We start from the raw sequence: 18850 nt of genomic DNA on the forward strand, positions 1-18850 counted from the left end.
AATAATAATAACTTTAATAATTTAATAATTAATAATTTGATTGGTCAGTTAAATTGCATTCAGTTTTCATTTCAGTAAGGTTTAATAGTCTTTGCCTACAGCTAGATTGCTTTTAACCAGGCGTGTCAAGTCTGTGATCTAGGTCATGTCTGAATATCTTGTTAAGCAAGGTGTTCATAAGTGCTTTTATGTCATTGAATTTAAGTTGCCGTTTTCTGAGAGTGATGCCTGTAGGTGCAAGTCCTTGCTTCAGTAGGGAGATATTTATTCCAAGTGTATTACATTAATAAGAAAATTTGTACTTTGGAAGCACAAGCTGATTTGGGAGTAGAAAGTCTCCTGTGCTCCATACAACTATTGTTTGTGTTATTGGAGCAATTACTGAAGAGTGGTGGAGAGTTGATTTTTAGTCTTTTGTAGTTACCTTAAACAGAACTATTTATTGCGAGGTTTGATAAGACAAATCAAAGACCTGAAATAGGGATTGCTACTCTAATAAGCACCATTTTGAGTTATGAATACCTGCCTTGTAAACATGCCCTGCATGCCTGATTGGCAAATTATTTGCTGTTATATTTTCCCAACTACCCCAAGATTACAGATAACCCACTAATCTGTACAAGTGGGCCAGCTGTGCTCTCAAGGTGCTGGTCTGTAAAACTGACAGATTCAACCTCTTTATCTTTCATTTTCCTAACCAGGGATAACTTTCTTCTCCCAGCTCTGTTACTTTGATCTTAGAAAATTTCTCTACATGTGTCATCCTTTTATTCCTTTTAGTTCCTGCCTAGTTATGCAAGGAGAAATATTGCTTCTACTTCTTCTTCCTCAATTCCTCCCCTTCCGCTTTTCTGTGTTCCAACAGTGAACCAAAATAAATGACAGTAATGATTATTGGTAACAGTAGTGCTTCGTCTGTCAAGGAAAAGGCAGGTTTTGAATTGGAATTGATATATGGTATTTCATCGAATCTAAGATGCCGCTTATTGGGAGATGTACCATTTATATATGGACCACAAAGAAAGAAAATATGACTGTCTTAAAATCAATGCTGTCAATATCTGAAGTCCTAGAAAGTATTGTGAGGATGCTTTCAGAGTATCACAGGCTAAGTGATCTGTTTGTCTTTACCTTAAAGCAGTGATGAATCTTAGCATCACTAATAGAGAGTCACCAGACAATATAAAAAACATACATACTTGTGACTAATTCTTCTCCCTCAGTTTTAACGTAAATCAGTCAAGCCTTTAGATTTCTCTTCCAGTTTGCGGGAAATACAAGGAATAGAGGAACTGGTTAGACCACACAATGTGGAATCAATTAGGCATAGCCAGAGGTGAGAAATTCAACAAGAAAATTTCTCCTGGCTTATCAGTAAGTCAGTGTCTTGGAGGAAAACAGGGCATTAGGGGAGACCATTCTGGATTCAAAGAGACTTAGGAGACATAACAATCAAATGTGAGCTGTGATCCTTTATTATATTCTAGAATAAACAAATCAGCTGTAAAAGACATTTATTTTTGTTAATAGGGAAAATGTGAATATATGAACATTGTATTAGATGAAATAGAGCATTATCTTGGGTGTGATAAGAAAATGTAGAAAAATGTTTTGTAGAAAAATGTTTTGTAGAAAAATGTCCTCATATTTTATATGTTACTTTGCTTTTATTAATTCTGAATGATATACTCTGAAAATACTAAGGCCCTCCACCAGGTTTCTAGCTTTAATTTGTTAATACAATGTACACAGAACAAATCATGTAACTGCCAGAACAAAGAATTGAGGCCCAGAGGAGTACAGTCTGTAGAGGTATTAAAAAGTACCAAATGCATAGCATATAGCAATCTCTGTAGCAATCAAAGAAGAATCCTCAAAAACCATAGAACATCAAGCTGGAGGGGACTGCAGGTGTCCTCAGATGTCAGAGGGAGGAAATATTTGACCCTTGTGCTGTGACTCCCCGTGTAATAGAAGTTGCTAATCAGTCATGGCTTTCCTTCCTGTATGAGAGACAGGGTCACTGAATCCTTTTCAGAGGTGCTCTCTAGAGCCAATACCAATTAAAAACCTGTTGGCACTTATTGTGAAACTTATTTTACCATCTCTCAGTCAAGCCCATTCATTTCGCAGAAGGGGAAGCTGAGGCCGGGTGGTATAGTGGAAAGCTTCGCGGACACGAGTTAAAGAATTTGCAGGATTTCTTCAGCACAAGAAACTTTTATGAGCTAACAGATGTTTAGTGTGAATTTTATTAGTTTATCAAATAGTTAAAATTTAAGTTTGTTTGGAGAGGGATACTGGTTTAGAGAATACCTCTTTCCCTATAAAATTGTACTCAGGATCTCAAGATTCACACAATAAGCTAATGTAAACCAGGGAGATTGAAGTTAGAAATAATATCGAAGTTGAAGGCTGTTGTTGAATTACATGTATTGAAGATAGTGAATTTAATATTGCATCACTCTGAATTTTCTTGTAAAAATGTGTTGAGTGTATAACTTGTCTTAAAAACAGTTGTTTTTTGTCATTAGCATTTAAATTGCTTTTAAAAATTGGTATTTGATTATTATATTTAATCTTTAATTCTCTGAATGTATTACTTTTTACCATCAGAATTACTTTTTCTTTTTTTTATTTGGCTGCGACGCGAGGCTTGTGGGATCTTAGTTCCTCAACCAGGGATTGAACCTGCGCCCTTGGCGGTGAAAGCACAGAGTCCTAACCACTGGATCACCAGGGAATTCCAGAATTACATTTCTTTAAATGAACAAACCAAACCAAAAAAAAAACAAGAATGTAGAAACAGAGAACAGAGTATGTGGGGTATATAGAAATATAATGTTATATACATGAAACATAATGTTCAAGCCAGTATTACTTCAATTAAAAAAAATCTCAAAAAGAATTACATTTCTTAAAAAAAAAGGGACAAATGATTTAGTAGTGAATTTTTCTGGATGTGCTGCATTATTGGGATTTGGACTTCGTCTTCAAGGCTTTCCAGAGCCCTCAGCCTGCAAAGAATTTTTGACAATGTAATATGTTGTAGTAGTTAATGATTTTCAGATGAATTAGATTGTATCCTCCTTTAGCAGATTATTTAGCTGATGCTAATCACAGTGATGGAGAGTAGACTAGTTGAGAATCAGTGTTCTTTTAGCACATTGTTTTTTCCTTTTTTCTTTTTGGCCACGTCGCGTGGCATACGGGATCTTAGTTCCCTGACCAGGGATTGAACCCATGCCCCCTGCAGTGGAAGCGCAGAGTCTTAACCACTGGACCGCCAGGGAAGTTCCTCTTTTAGTGCATTTAAAGTTTTATTTTGGGAAAATATTTATATTCTGTGTATTGTCCATTAATGAGCTAATAGAATACTTATTTGGGGCTGACAGTTTTCTGTGTGCATTTAATCTTTATCAAAGGTCAGCGACCCATGAGGGGAAAAGGGTAGAACACATAAAAGTTTGATTTACAATTGGGTTATTGGTTTAGTTTTTTCATATTACAGATACTTTATTAAGGACCAACAATAACAACAAAACCCCCAGACCTCATGCAGTGTTGTGGTGCAGTGAAAGTGAGATGCTTGTACAGTGCATGATAACTTAATAGATCTTTACAATTATAATTTTTAAAAATATGAATGAATATAGGATTTCTGTAAGTCTGGCCTTGTACTACCTTTTTCGGGAAAGTTCAAACTGTTGTTTCAGGTTGTTTTGGATTTTAGTTTTAAAATGTGATTTCCTTTTTGTTTGAAAGGCATGACTGAGAAAATTGCTCTGTACTCATCATGGTGATCAGCATACACGTTATGGTGGCCTTTTTGTCAAATATTAGCTATGTGATATTTTTGTATGCTGAAATGCTTTGATAAGACCAAACTCTTTATAGAGATAAAGATACCTTTTCAAATGAAATGCAAACTGGTCATTGCAGAGTTCTGCCCCACAGAATTAATCCCCTGAAGAATCAGTGGCATTATAGTGTAAGATAGTTAAGAAAAAAGAAAGTTCTTTCATAAATAAGCAACTTGAGTTTATATTTCTTTATATTTTGATTTTCAGTTTTTATACATTTTAGCTATATCCACCCTGGCCAAAGCACAATCATGGAAGACCTCAGACAATGTCCTTGCTGCTATTCCTGAAATGTGGATTTCCTTTACCTGGGTTCTACTGCCTCTTTGCTCTTCTGGATCAGTTCTTGTTGTGCAAGTCCCTTTATTTATAGTTTTGCTTTTCCAAATGATTGCTCCTTTTCTATGAATTCTCAAGAGTTCTTAACATGTATCATGGTTATTTTGTCCCTTACTAATCTGGTGAACAAGTGAGAAACCATTTGTCCTACGATGATTATATATATATTTTAGCCTGTTTTTCTCTATGATTAAATTATTTAGATTGTGAGTATTCTTCACATCATTGCTATTTATAAGTTATTTATTCCTAATATATATTGATATCATGGTCGTTGAAAGTAAGAAAAATTATTTCATCTGTATAGTTTTGGAGGGTCCATATATTGCTTAAAATACTTAGTTCAGAAAATGTTTTCCTTAAAAAATAATGCTCAGTATATAGGCCATAAACCCCAAATTTGTTGGTTAGTTTTGAAGCATTAAATTTTAGTTGTTAAAATGTCAGTGATGGAAGGTAAGTGAACAGTCTTATAAACGGCTTTGAAAAAACTAAACATTTATTTTGACTTATTTGCTTCAGTCTTTTATACTTACAAGAAATTCCGCTTTGAAGAAGTTTCACTGCCTTTGAATAATTTGAAGTGAAGATTCTTTCTTTTTTAAAGATGGACCGTAGCTTCACATTTTTGCACACCTTAGACATTATTATGAAAATTAAGATTTTTGTCATAGTTATGCCATAGTTATAGTTGATTCTCTAGTTAGAATTTTCTATTAAATATTTGTTTATTTGCAGGTATATTTGCTTACTTAAACTACCATGTTCCTCGCACGAGACGAGAAATTTTGGAGACCCTAATCAAAGGCCTTCAGAGACTGGAGTACAGAGGATATGATTCTGCTGGTATTTCCTTTAAAAAAATATTATGGGTGTTGCATGATTCTTGAATAAATAGAAAGGGTTTTTTGTTTGTTTTAGGTTACTGATTCTTTATAATGTTCATTTTGTTGTTTCTGGTAAATCTAAAATCTGAAGAATTTTTGGTTTTTATCATGTTTAAAGGGTTTGTTCATGCAATTTCAGCAGCATTAGCATTTATGTAGAATATTGCTTCTTACTGGTATCTTCTTTTGCTAAGAATGTTACTATAAAAACAAATCACATGGGGCATTTTCATTATAAAACAGAGTTCTTAAGGCCTTACTCTGTACATTTTTTTTTCTTTCCTGTAACTTTTAATTTCTTTTTCTCCGTGGATTCCATGCTTTTGGCATGTGAACTTGCCCAAGATTCTTCTATCTTAGATAAACAACAAAGCAGATAAAAATAACTTTTTGTCAACTTTATGTTCTACTCCAGCTTCTTCCCTTAACTGTATCAGGGGTCCCCAAGACCATCCCCAGTTTCAGTGATTCCCTAGGAGGACTCAGCATATAGTTGTACTCATGGCTCTGATTTATTACAACAAAAGAATACAAAGCAAAATCAGCAAAAGGAAAAGGTGCATGGGGTGAAGTCTGGAGGAGAGCAGACATAAGCTTCAGGATTCTCTCCCTGTGGAGTCATGCAGGATATGCTTAATTCCCCCAGTGAGTTGGACAAAATGTGTGAAATGTTGTATACCAGGGAAGCTCATTAGTAACTCAATGCCTAAGACTGTCACTGGGGGCTGGTCATGTAGATACCCTCTGCCTAACATGTGCCAAAATTCCAGGCTCCTAGAGGGAAGCAGACATTCAGCATAAGCCACATTGTTTGCACCAACAGTGTAGATGCAGTAAGCCATACTTAATCAGTTACTGTGGTGGGAACCCTCCTGAAATCCGAGTTCACAGATGCCAGCCAATGGCCAACTTTACCAAGCAGGCCTTTCTAAGACAGCAGTCTTGGGCCTGCCATATTAACTCTTTTCTGTACACTCAACATTCCTGGTTGTAATGGGCATTTATCTTCCATGACTCTTCCTCAGTTAATGGAAAGTCAATTCCTCAACTCCTTTGTTCTTAAAATTCTCTTTCCTCAGCTTCTTTGACAGCGCATCTTCTCATTCTCCTCCTAACACGCTGATTATTTTCTGTCTGCTTTGGGGGCTTCTTTTCTTCCACCTATAACTTATATTAATGTTCTTCAAGATACTTTCATAGGCCCACTTTTCTTATTTTGTATTTTCGTGGGTGAGCTCTGACTTCATCAACCTCCTGAATGTTTTTTTTTTGTTTTTTTTTTTTAATTTTTATGTTGGCCGCGTTGGGTCTTCGTTGAGGAGTATGGGCTCTTTGTTGCGGGCTTCTCTCTAGTTGCGGTGGGTGGGTTTATTTGCCCCGTGGCTGTGGGATCTTAGTTGCCCGACCGGGGGTTGGAGCCACGTCCCCTGCATTGGAAGGCGGATTCTTAACCACTGGACCACCAGGGAAGTCCCAACCTCCTGTATGGTTGTGACTTACAGTCCAGATGTATTTCCCGTGCTGCACACCTGTATTTCCAGCTGCCTCCTAGAAATGTCTCCCTGGATAAACCACAATATTATAGACTTCGCATGTGCAGAATTGAACTGAATTTGCTCCATTTCTCACTCCACTCTGCACTCTGTTCTTTCTGTGTTCTTTTATCAACAGTCAGTCATTCAGCAAGTCCTTTGAGCCTGGGAGGTGTCCCAGACGTCTCCTGCTTTCTCACGTTACCTGCAGTCAGTTCTGCTTCTCAGTATCACCCATCTCTTCATGACCATTGTGTAGCTCAGGCTTTCCTCATTTTTTGCTTTGCTGTAGGTGTAACTTCTGACAGCAGGTTTCTTCTTCCTGTTTCTCTCCTCCAATCTTTACACTCTTTCCAAAGGGAGTTTTCTGAACTTTTTCGCCATGTAATTTCTCTGCTTGAAACTACTCAGTGCTTTTCCAGTACCTTCAGAGTAATTTTTTCAAATTACGTAGGGACTTCAGTAGAATCTTGAGAGATGTGTTCCCTGACATTCCCTCCTTACCCTGCTTCTGCAGTGAGCGCCCGTCTTCTTCGTTTCTGCATTGTACTTCAGTTGCAACCTGTAGTACTTTTATTATAACCACATAACTTTTATTATATTAAAACCACACTGTATTGTAATTATTTTTTTCCTTGTCTGTCTTCCCAATAGACTATTGAGAAATTTAAGAGCAGGAACTGAGTTTTCTTCATTTTTATCTCTAGCAGCTACCATGGTTGTTGACATATAATAGGTTTACAGTAAATTTTGAATTGATAAGTAAGTGAACTAATTAGATGAAAAAAAATTTTTTTTCCTTAGAAGTTTTGCCTTACAGTGATTACTAGTCAGTTTCTAAATCTTGCTTTTCTACCTTTCGGTGATTTAGGTGTGGGGATTGATGGAGGCAATGACAAAGACTGGGAAGCCAATGCCTGCAAAATCCAGCTCATTAAGAAGAAAGGAAAAGTTAAGGCGCTGGATGAAGAAGTTCACAGTAATGTACTTAGTTTGGTTTTTGAACCCCCTCCTCTTTTCTTCCTTCTCCCTTCCCTACCAAATTACTTTTCCTCACATATTTTTGGGCCCATTTTGAGAATAGTGATTCTTAAAGTTGAAGGGAGGGAAGAAAAGTAGTTTTTTTTTTTTTTTTTTGTGGTACGTGGGCCTCTCACTTTTGTGGCCTCTCCCGTTGCGGAGCACAGGCTCCGGATGCACAGGCCTAGCGGCCATGATTCACGGGCCTATCCACTCCACGGCATGTGGGATCTTCCTGGACCGGGGCACGAACCCATGTCCCCTGCATCGGCAGGCGGACTCTCAACCACTGCGCCACCAGGGAAGCCCAGAAAAGTAGTGTTTTTGTTTTTTTTTTTTTTTTTTTTTTTTTGCGGTATGCGGGCCTCTCACTGTTGCGGCCTCTCCCATTGCGGAGCACAGGCTCCGGACGCGCAGGCTCAGCGGCCATGGCTCACGGGCCCAGCCGCTCCGCGGCATGTGGGATCTTCCCAGACCGGGGCACGAACCCGCATCCCCTGCATCGGCAGGTGGACTCTCAACCACTGCGCCACCAGGGAAGCCCCAGAAAAGTAGTTTTGATACTATCTGTACTGGTTTTAATATCCCTCAGTTTCAAAAAATGATATTAACTAGGGAAGGAACTTAATTATGTACATTGTGTTCAGAGCAAGCTTAATATCCTAAGATGAAGTAGCCATCATTCCTGAGGAAGGGCCTTTCATAAGACAAAAGGTATTTTCAGTGGTGCCCTTATTGATGTGTCTTCACTTGGTGGTTGTCTTCACTTTGGACTAAACGCTGAGTTTGGATGTGTAATCAGTCTGGATGTTGCACCTTTTAGTAGGTCTGATACAATCAGGTATCATATTTTTCCCTCATGATTTTCTTACTTCCCTGGCATAAAGTAGTTGCCAGAGATACATGTTCCATTAAAGAGGGTATACTTTACGGTATTTAGTTCATTACATTATGTTTATACGTTTTATTTTTTCACAGGAAACTTGAAAACAAAACAAAACTTTGAAGTAGATTGATTGAAAAAACATTTTAAAAAAACCTCTAAAAAACCAGGAAACAGTAGGTTTTTTGTATACCTGTTCAAATGGATGCCTTCATTATCATTGTAAAGAAGTGCAGGTGGAAGAGGAGAACAATGGATTTAGTCATTTTTAATTTTCACATAAGCCAGACATTTAGCTTTGTGGTACAATTGATGCTTGAACAACACGTGTTTGAACTGCTCAGGTCCACTTATATGCGAATTTTTTTTTTAATAGTAAATACTACATTATTACACCATCCACAGTCGGTTAAATCCATGGAGGTGGAACCTTGGACACAGAGGGCTGACTATAAGTTATACTCTGATTTTCGACTGCTTGGTGGGTCAGCACCCCTAACCCCCCGTGTTGTTCAAGGGTCAACTGTACTTGCTTAACAAATTAAATCAGTACTTATTTTTTATGTATTGTGGGTAAGATTAGCTTGGGGTAAAGCAGACACCCCAAAAACTACACTTCAAAAACTGTGGTTGTAAATATTTGGTCTAATGTGTGTACTGCATCCTGTTTACCAGGCTGATTATGGTAGGTTCTACAGGAGAGAACAAACAGATTGGTTTAAGATTCAGGGGAGAGCTAGTTCCCACAAGTTAGGAATTGGGATACGTAAGGAGTGGCTGCTGATTATATTTGGGCAGTGAAGGTGAGAAGGGAGGACCTTCTGAGTAGATTAGCTTGGAAAAAGATAAGAATAGGGAAGGCAAGTTTGATGGAACGTAGGTGGTCCTTTTAATCTACTTTGTTGGTAGATGAGTGGGAGGCTAGAAAGGCAGACTGTGACCAGAATCACCATCTTTGAATGTCAACATATTGAAACGTGCCTCCACCTGCAGGAAAGTGACCCCTTTCCTGGAATGGGTCACCTGCAGACAGTGCTGGTGAGTTTGTAACTGATGAATCACTTGGAAGAGCAATCTGGCAATGTCTAAATGGGAGACGCCTATACCTTGTGGCCAAGCACTTCCACTCTTGGGCAGGTACTTGAAAGAAACACTATGACAGGGAGACGTGACAATAAGATGCACTGCAGCAAAGTTTAGAAGCAACCTGGAATAAGTTGTATGTGATAGTGAATGACCATGTGTAGCTTTTGAAAGATGTGTACTGGATCTGGTTCTGCATGTGGGGACATGCATAATTTCTGAGAACTTAATGTTGAGTGAAAAAAGCAACCTAGAGAAGGATATGCAAAGTATTGTACCATTTAAAAAAAAAGAACACTATAATTTATGGATATAGTAGCATGATGGAAATTTGAAGGCATAGGTGGGAAAGCTCTTGTGAATCCTCTGGGGAGGAAAAGGATGGAGCAGGGTATAAAGAAGGCACCAACTGCATTTTTTTACATTTTAGGGTTTATTTATTTATTATTTATTTTTGGCTGCGTTGGGTCTTTGTTGCTGCACGCAGGCTTTCTCTAGTTGCGAGGAGTGGGGGCTACTCTTCACTGTGGTGCGCGGGCCTCCCACTGTGGCAGCTTCTCCTGTTGTGGAGCTCGGGCTCTAGGCACGTGGGCTTCAGTAGTTGCAGCACGCGGGCTTCAGCAGTTGTGGCTCGTGGGCTCTAGAGCGCAGGCTCAGTATTTGTGGCACACAGGCTCAATTGCTCCACGGCATGTGGGATCTTCCCGGACCAGGGCTCGAACCTGTGTCCCCTGCATTGGCAGGTGGATTCCCAACCACTGTGCCACCAGGGAAGCCCACATTTCAGGGTTTAAAAAAGATTTAAAGCATAAATGGTTAGACATTAGCATTTGTTAAGTCGGAGTGTGGTTATTTCGATGTTTGTGATGTTTATTTTATTATTCCCAGCAAGTTTTAGTGTTTAACCTCTTAAGACAAAAGGGAAGGAAGACATCTCAGGGAAGACCGTTAGGTTGCTTTTTGGTAGCTCCTGACTTTGATAATACTTGCTAACATTTATTGATTGCTTTCTGTGTCCCAGGCACTCTACTAGGCGCCTTCTATACAGTCCTCGTCATAACCCATGAAGTAGGTGAAATTATCAACCTCATTTTGCAGATGAGAAAATTGAAGCTCAGAGGAGCAGGTACTGACATTAGGTGGCGTCAGCAGTAAAAGCAGTGAAGTTTGGGGGCAGAGGAAAGGCAGAAGAGGACTGCTGTTCTAGGGCATGACAACAAGTAAAGATTTTTTAAAATAATTTATGTCTTAAAGATGTAAAGCACAAATGGTTATATGTTAACATTTGTTGTCTGGGTGTAGGTATTTGAGTGTTTCATTATTACCAGCAAATTAAATATGTTTGAACTATTAAAAAGAAAGATGACATCTGAGAATAGGTACACAGAGGGCAAGGAACCTTGGGAGTAATAAGGGTGGGGGGAAGACAGAAGATGCAAGAAAGGAAATTATTGAGGCGTTACAGCTCAGGTCAAGGCACAGGTGGGGAGTTAACCTTTATAGGAGTTAAAGGGAAAAGAAAAGCTAACTAAAACGGAGTTATGAGGTGAAGGGGAAACCTGAGTAAGGTAGATTGAGGGACTATATAGGTAGGATTGAGGCTTAAAAAGAGTATAAAAAATGTCATGAGCTGTTGGGGAATTGAATGAGTTCTCAGTTTAGTGAATAGGGAACATGGATACATGTTCATTAAATGGCAACAGTTAAGTAGATTTGATAATTACCCATGAACTTGAAATGGACTCAACTTACAGAATTTTGTGACTTTCTTCAGTGTTGCTTGGCAGCTTGCGGCGGGCGGGGGAGAGAAAACTGAGTGTAGCATTGTCTAGACTTAAGGTTCAACAAGGGGCTTTAGAATGGAGTAACAGTGGATAGGAAGAGTCAGGATTGGAGCCCTGATTAATTTATAAAACATGCAATATTTCTTGCGGGGAATATGCGTATTGTCATAGCAATGATCTTTTTCTTATTAGTCATTAGATAATGTTCCTTTGGCAACAGTGAAATAGGTATGGTAATTACCATGAATTTGAAATGAGTTCATTTTATAGACTCTTGTTGCTTTCTCCAATGTACTTTCTCTTGCCAGCAAGTGGGGGCACATACTGCTTTTAATTATAGTTAACCCAAAAAACTAGTCAAATGTTTTCACTGCTTGCATTGCCTGTTAAGTCATAATAAATTGAAATCCTTACTTTTCTGCAGGTCATTTATCAGGTCGCCTTAATTTTTCAGGACACAGTTAAGCCAGAAAAGAATACATTGATGATTTTATCCATTGATTGAACTACCCAACAAAAGTTTGAGTATCTGTCCTATATAGCTTAGTGCTTACGATTCAAATAAGACAAGCTGCTACCTTTGTAGATCTTAAATTCTGGCAGAAGCCAGGTAGACAACATGTCATAAATGTTATAATAGTATGGCAGAGTATACGTTGTGGTTTTAGTCTTAGGTTCTGGAGTCAAGCACTCTTGGGTTCAAATCCTTTCTCTGTTTCCTATTAGTTGTGACCTAGGGCAGGTTCTGTGACCTCGTGAAGCCTCAGTTTCTTTATCTATAAAATGGGGACAGTTGTACCTAACAGTACCTAATTGTATTGTGAGGATTCAATAACAAAATGAATATTTATTGAGTACCTATTATATACCACCCATTGTTCTAAGCCCTTAGGGCAAAGAAAAGATAAGCAAACTCCCTGCCCAGATGGAGCTTACTGTCTAGTGAGAGGGCCAGATGACAAACAATAAATAACGTTAGGTAGTGGGAAGCAGCCGCATAGCACAGGGAGATCAGCTCGGTGCTTTGTGACTGCCAGGAGGGTGGGATAGGGAGGGTGGGAGGGAGGGAGACGCAAGAGGGAAGGGATATGGGAACAGATGTATATGTATAACTGATTCACTTTGTTATAAAGCAGAAACTAAAAAAAAATAATAATAATAACGTTAGGTAGTGATTAGTGCCATGAAGAAAAAGTATGGTAGAGATGACATTTGAGCAGAGATCACGTGATTGTCTGAAGAAGGGAATTCTAGGCAGAGAGAACACCAAGTGCATGGATTCATTGTGGGTTTGGCCTGCTTATAGCTGGAAGTCAGTGGGGCTAGAGCTCAGTAAGTGAGGGAGAGAGTGGCAGGAGATGAGGCTAGAGAGGAGGCTGACGGCTAGGTCATGGAGGGTCTTCAGAATGATGGATTTTACTTTGTGTGTCGTGGGAAGCCACTGGAACATTTTGCGTAGGGGACTGACGTGATCTAACTTCCGTTTTGAAAGGATCACTTTGGTTAGATTGTACAGAGGAAGACTGGACACAGGGCGACCAGTTAGGATTCTGTTTAGTAGTCCATGTAGAGATGATGGCGGCTTAGGCCACAGTGATAGGGATAGAGTGGGGAGATGTCTGTAGTACCTTGCACAGAGTAAGTTCTCCATAAATGTTAGCTGCTGTTATTTGTAAAAGGTGCATTGAAAGCTTCGAGGAGTGATTGGAGAGGGTTGGGAGAGAAGGATGGAAAGGTAGGTGGGGGCCAGATGGTGAAGGGCCTTTGTATACCATGAAAAGGTGTTGGGGCTTTATCTTGTGAGAAAATGGTTCTCTGGTTGTATGTTAGAATTTGAGAATCTTTTTTTAAATCCATGTGACCAGGTTTAGGATGATTCATATGGGTAACTAGGGATGCAAACCACATTTTAAGCAACTGGGAGTCTATTTAAGGATTTTAAGCATTGTTTCTTTATCAGATTTGTATTTTAGGATGACCTCTGTTTAAGCCAGGATAAAATCTACAAAGACTATGTACTAAAATGTGTGGACTTTCCTGTTCACATTTCTGAGCATTTTGCTCTCAATTTAGACCTAATTCTGATAAGGTTTGTTATCTGGTTTCTTAGCCAAATGAAATTTCTATTTAGGAAATTAGAAAGAGACATTACTGGTAGATGCTATACTAGAACTGTCTTTTTTTTTTTTTTTCTTTTCCCTGGAGGAAGCGAGAAGAGAGAGTTCGTAAGGAGAAGGAATTAGAACAGCTGCTTTGCAAGACAGAGGAGCATCAGCCCATAACCTCATACTTTCATAGTGCTGCTTTGTTTTCAAGGACTATTTTTTGATTATGCAAGCTCTTCATAATTGCAGTTTATGGTGTGAGATACGGTTACATTCACTGGGGACCAAAGAAATTGCAGTCATAATGTTGTGTGGCATTGAGAAAATGAATTTTTTTTACATGTCTAATTAAAATGATACTGATTTTTTTCAAGGAAAGGATTAAATACAGATTTTTAAAAATCACCTTAACTCTTTTTGACCATAGGTTTGAAAATTTTCAAGCCTCCAGAAAAGTTGAAAGAATAGTACATTAATCATCCATATACTTCATCTAGTTCTACCAGTTGTTAGCATTTTGTCACATATGCTTTGTCTCTTTGTATACATTTTTTTGGTTGTTATTGGAACCATTTGCCCTAAATATTTCAGCTGCATTAACTCCTGTAAGTCTTTTAATTACTGTTTTGAATATGCCTGATCTTCAGTTTCAATAATTATATATTCCAGGTGAGTAGAACTGTAATAGTTACATTTAACTTTAGCTTATAGCATTATCTCTACAACATGATTTAATATTGAAATTTTTTTATTTTATCTTCTTCAGAACAACAAGATATGGATTTGGATATAGAATTTGATGTACACCTTGGAATAGCTCATACCCGTTGGGCCACGCATGGCGAACCCAGTCCTGTCAATAGCCATCCCCAGCGCTCTGATAAAAATAATGGTATGGACAGACTGTACATGCTCTGGAGTGTTTGTAGAGGGTCAGTAAGAGGAGAAGAATGACTCTGTTTTCATTGTCTTAATATGGAAAATTTCAAGCATATTCAGATGTAGAGAGTATACAGAACCTGATATATCCATCACCCAGCTTTAACATTTATCAATACATAATCAGTTATATTTTTCTCTACCCCACCCAGATTATTTTGGAAGCCAATAGATATCATATAGATAGATATATCACAGATAACTAGATATCATAGCATTTAATTAGTAATTATGTAAGTGTGCATCTCTAAAAGGTAAGGACTTAGTAGACTGACTTATCTCCTAAGTCGCCTAAGAGACTTTTCCTTTTCTCTCCTTTCTTCCTTGCAGTTTACTCTATTGTTTGTCCTGTAGAGTTTCCTACAGTCTAGATCTTGCTAATGGCATGCATCCTGTGGTGTCATTTAACATGATTCTCTGTCCCTTCTGTTTGTTATAAATTGGTATGGTATTTGTTTGTACCTGTAATGTTTGGATGTTTTTCGTTTTGTGTTAGGCCATTGATAATCATTGCCAATATTAATTATTTCTTTAGGGGTTATAAAATGGTGATAGTCTAATACAATCTTTCCTTCGTCATTTATTATCTAAAATACTTCTATAAAGAGAAACTTCTCCATATTAACCACTTGATTACCCTGATGTACAGATTGTATAGGAAAGGCAAGATAAATGTTTGATTTTTTCCCCTTTATTTACCATTTTTCAAATGAAGCAGTTCTAATGTTCTAAGGTGAACAGAGCTCCTTTTTATAATTACTGTATTATTATAAATTCATGGATTTAAAATATTTCATTTGTTTCAAAACACAGAAGTAATTATCTATATTGATGCACAAAACTTCCCATTGGGAGCTTATTCAGGTTGACTCCTGAGTCCTTTTGATGTGACCCAAGTAGGCTCAGTACTCTTTGTTATTTTCTGGTAGTTCAAGGTGTTGCAGGTTTATCTAATCCTGCCCCAAACCTGGAATCAGTCATTTCTCTAAGGAGTCCTAGTTCCTTTCAGTGGAAACGATAATTAAAGACTATAAACCTGGGTGCCGTGGTAGCTGCGACATGGGGGGCCTGGAGCAGATGCTGGAAGTAGCGGAACCAAGGCCTGAGGGGGTGGGTGTGGCGACCACCGAAACACAGCGCCCTGTGCTCCCTCCTTTTGCGGCGCCTCGTCTCTCCCCTCCATCAGCTGCTGTGAGCCAGCGCCTCCGCCCAAGGAAAGGAAGGGGTGGTGATGAAGAAGACCACCATCTTCCCCCCAAGACCAAAAGGAGTAGTAGAAAGCCTGTCTTTCACGATCCCGGGACACAGAGTCTTCACTCAGTGATAGTGGCGGGAGCAGCAGCAGCGTTAATAGCCAGGGCCGGCGGGCCAGAAAGTGGCTTAAACCACCTCGTCGCCGGGCCCAGCGCCAGCACCCCCAGCCCGTGCCAGGCAGTCTGCATTTGTGCCAAGGCCCTGGCTTGCACCTCAGCCAGATCCTGAAGGAGGCCCACTTTCATGGCCGACAGCACCAAGGACGGCCTCCCACATGACGTGCTGGCAGTTTCTTGCCTTCTGTGAAGGGACAGTGCCATGCAGATTTGATATTTCAACATAACAGTGTTTTAAAAAGTTGCACAAAAAACTGCCTGTTGGCTTTTCAGTCGATATTTGAAATAACAGGTTAACAGGCAGTTGTTTACTTCTGGTTTTGCTGCACTCTTGTGATTAAAAAGGGGTTTTGAAGCTGTTTTTTTATAGGATTCTTTCGAGGATGGGTATCAAATCTGCATCAAGGTAACTGTAGGAGGAAATGTCATCTGCATGTTGAATCCATAGTTTGTCCAATTCAGATTGATTTCTAGATCTGTCAATTAGAAATTCTACTTACGTAAAAAGGCCTTTTATAAATGCAGAATCTTCAATTTTTAAAATTGAGTAAACTAGAGAAGAGTGTCTAGTTTCCATGAAAAAACCCGAAGTTTTCTTCCAAAATATACAATGCTTGATTCAGTTTTGCCCTGAAATTAATTGCCATACCACCTCTTAGTGTGTAGATGTCCTGTCGAAAGTACTCGTTCCTTTGTGCCAGGAGAACAATCAGATCCAAGTTTCACTGTGTAAGTAAGCATCCTCCCTGATAACTGTCTTCTCTCTTTGTTATATATTTATATTTCCAGAGAGGTCTTTCAGACTCTTGGATACTCAGATAACTTGTTACCATTCCTCCTCCAAAGCCTACATCTCAGACTTAGAAAACATTGCTCAGTTATGACAGTCAAGAAACATGTGATGACTTTTTTCTTACAAACTTTTCCAGCAGTAGCTTCTGTGATCTCATTGATAACTCCACCTCGTAGTGTCGAGAATTAAGGAGCAGGTGAAGGCTGACAAAGTGTAAGCTCTCTGAACTGATGTCTGAAGTCACAAGTATTTTAAAACTGTTGGAGAAGGATTTACTTTATGCTTAAAGTAACCCCCAACAGTAACTAGGGGGCCGCATTCCACCACTGAAACTGGAAAGACTGGTGTGGCTTAGAAATACATCACCAGAGGCACCTCTAGAAGAAATAGCACAGTAGTATTTATTTAGAGATGGATTGTTCCCGTGTTATTTAGTCATGCTAGAGAGCCACCCACGTTTGAATAACGAAGGCATAGATGTGTCTTCTGCCGCAGTGACAAGCTGTGTGAACACGGAGCCAGTATGCATCAGGTCATCTTCTTGGGAGAGTGCGGGGAGGGACAACCTGCCAATCTACGTGGAGGAAAGTGCCTTAGAGTCTACCGCCTGCTGTCACCCTCCACTTCACTGGGAGTCCGCACAGCGCACACAGCAGATCTGAGGAGCATGGATAGCTCTAGAAGGAACTTCCGTCTTTGTCAAGATTAGAAAAGGACACGGGGGACAGAGTGAGATTTTCTTATGTGACAGAACTAAAATTTGAAGATGAGGCCTATAGGAAGAGGGCAGACATAGGCCCATGCTTACGGAGGGGATGGTTTGTCCAAGAATTTTTTTTTTTTACTACCATCTCCGAAGTTCTAAAACCAGATGTTTGATGAGGATTTTGGATCATAATAGGTTTGATGGCAGGGAATATGGAAAGGATACATTGCTAATATTTTATCCAACAAAAAGGCAAACAGCAACTAAATGCTGTAAGAAGACAAGCTCTCAGGCACACATGTACACAACACAATTCAGAAATACCCAGGAGGACTCCTGCAGGCTTAATGGATGGCAGCCTGCTGAAACAAAACGTGTATTAACAAGAACATGTAAAACTCAGGAAAGCACGTGTCCTTTTATTTCCCACCCAGCTGAAAGAAATGAAAGATGAAACCATCATTGAAACAAAACAGTTTTTTTCCAAATAAGTACAGTTATAGTGCTGGGCTAGCAGTTAACTCTTTTACCCTGTTAAACACAAGAATAATCTCCATCCCATTCTGCATATTTTCTACAGCCTTGGCAGCTTGAGATACATTTCTGTTATGAGGCTACTTGATAGTAAATGGTCATCTTTTAAAACTTCTGTTAGCTCAAGCTAGTAACACCATGTACTTCTATATTGCACTGCCAAAAGAAAAAAAAAAAAGACTAAACCAGGTCTTAGAAGTGCTCGTTGCACCTAGGCCTTTTCAGTGAGCAGAGCTAGGAAATATATATACCTCTGTGTATGTACATGTATAAATTTAAAGAGAAAACACAACATAATTTTACACTAACACCTTCAATTCAAATCCAGGGCTGTAAGGCTTTTACTTAACCTCATGATTTATGTATTTCTTTTCAGTCACACTTAAAAACTTAGTTCTTAACACCAGCAACATACTTATTTGATCTATCCGATGCTACATGTACAATGGAATCATAATGTCAACACTACCATAACAGTATGTTGACTGTTTTTTGTTTATTTTTTTTGTCCTTAGGGTATATCTCTCTAGGGATGTATAATCAAATTACTATGTTTTGGAGTCACTTGGAATAATCCTTCTGTATGTAATTGTTCTACTAGCTGGGTATAGCATTATGTTAATATGTTTTATTTTGAGTTTTAGGAATTGATTTTCTTTAAAAAATAATTTTTATTTAAAACTTTAAAATATTTGCATAGTTCTGAGGTCATACCTATAAAAAAGGCATACTAAAATAAGTCTAGCTTCTATCTTATTTCCTCTTCCTTATTCCATCTCTTCCTGTATATAAACATTTAACAAAATTTTTGAGTCTATTCTTCCATAATTTTAAAAAATAAGTGAATACATACATATGTGTATATATGTATGTATGTGTGTATATATACCCCTTTGAGGTAAGATTTTGTAGTTTAATTCAGTAGCTACCTTTTTAGGTTTTTCGTGCTTCACATAATTATTGGATTAGAATGTTAACTACTCAAACTTTTAATACTGACAAGGTCTTTATA

General features: G+C 38.6%; 1 protein-coding gene across 1 annotated transcript in view; it reads left to right on the forward strand.

The window, feature by feature from the left end:
- GFPT1 (glutamine--fructose-6-phosphate transaminase 1) overlaps positions 1 to 18850 on the forward strand; it is a gene marked incomplete at both ends in the record, with an annotated part of 66259 nt that overhangs the window by 11731 nt on the left and 35678 nt on the right. Inside the window, 3 exons of the mRNA XM_079720681.1 lie at positions 4941 to 5048; positions 7493 to 7600; positions 14263 to 14388. Of these exons, the coding sequence (XP_079576807.1) occupies positions 4941 to 5048; positions 7493 to 7600; positions 14263 to 14388 (342 nt within the window). The remainder of the gene's footprint in view (positions 1 to 4940; positions 5049 to 7492; positions 7601 to 14262; positions 14389 to 18850) is intronic.

The sequence above is a fragment of the Hyperoodon ampullatus genome, assembly GCF_949752795.1.
Source record: "Hyperoodon ampullatus genome assembly, chromosome: 15".
In the NCBI taxonomy this organism is placed as follows: Eukaryota; Metazoa; Chordata; class Mammalia; order Artiodactyla; family Ziphiidae; genus Hyperoodon; species Hyperoodon ampullatus.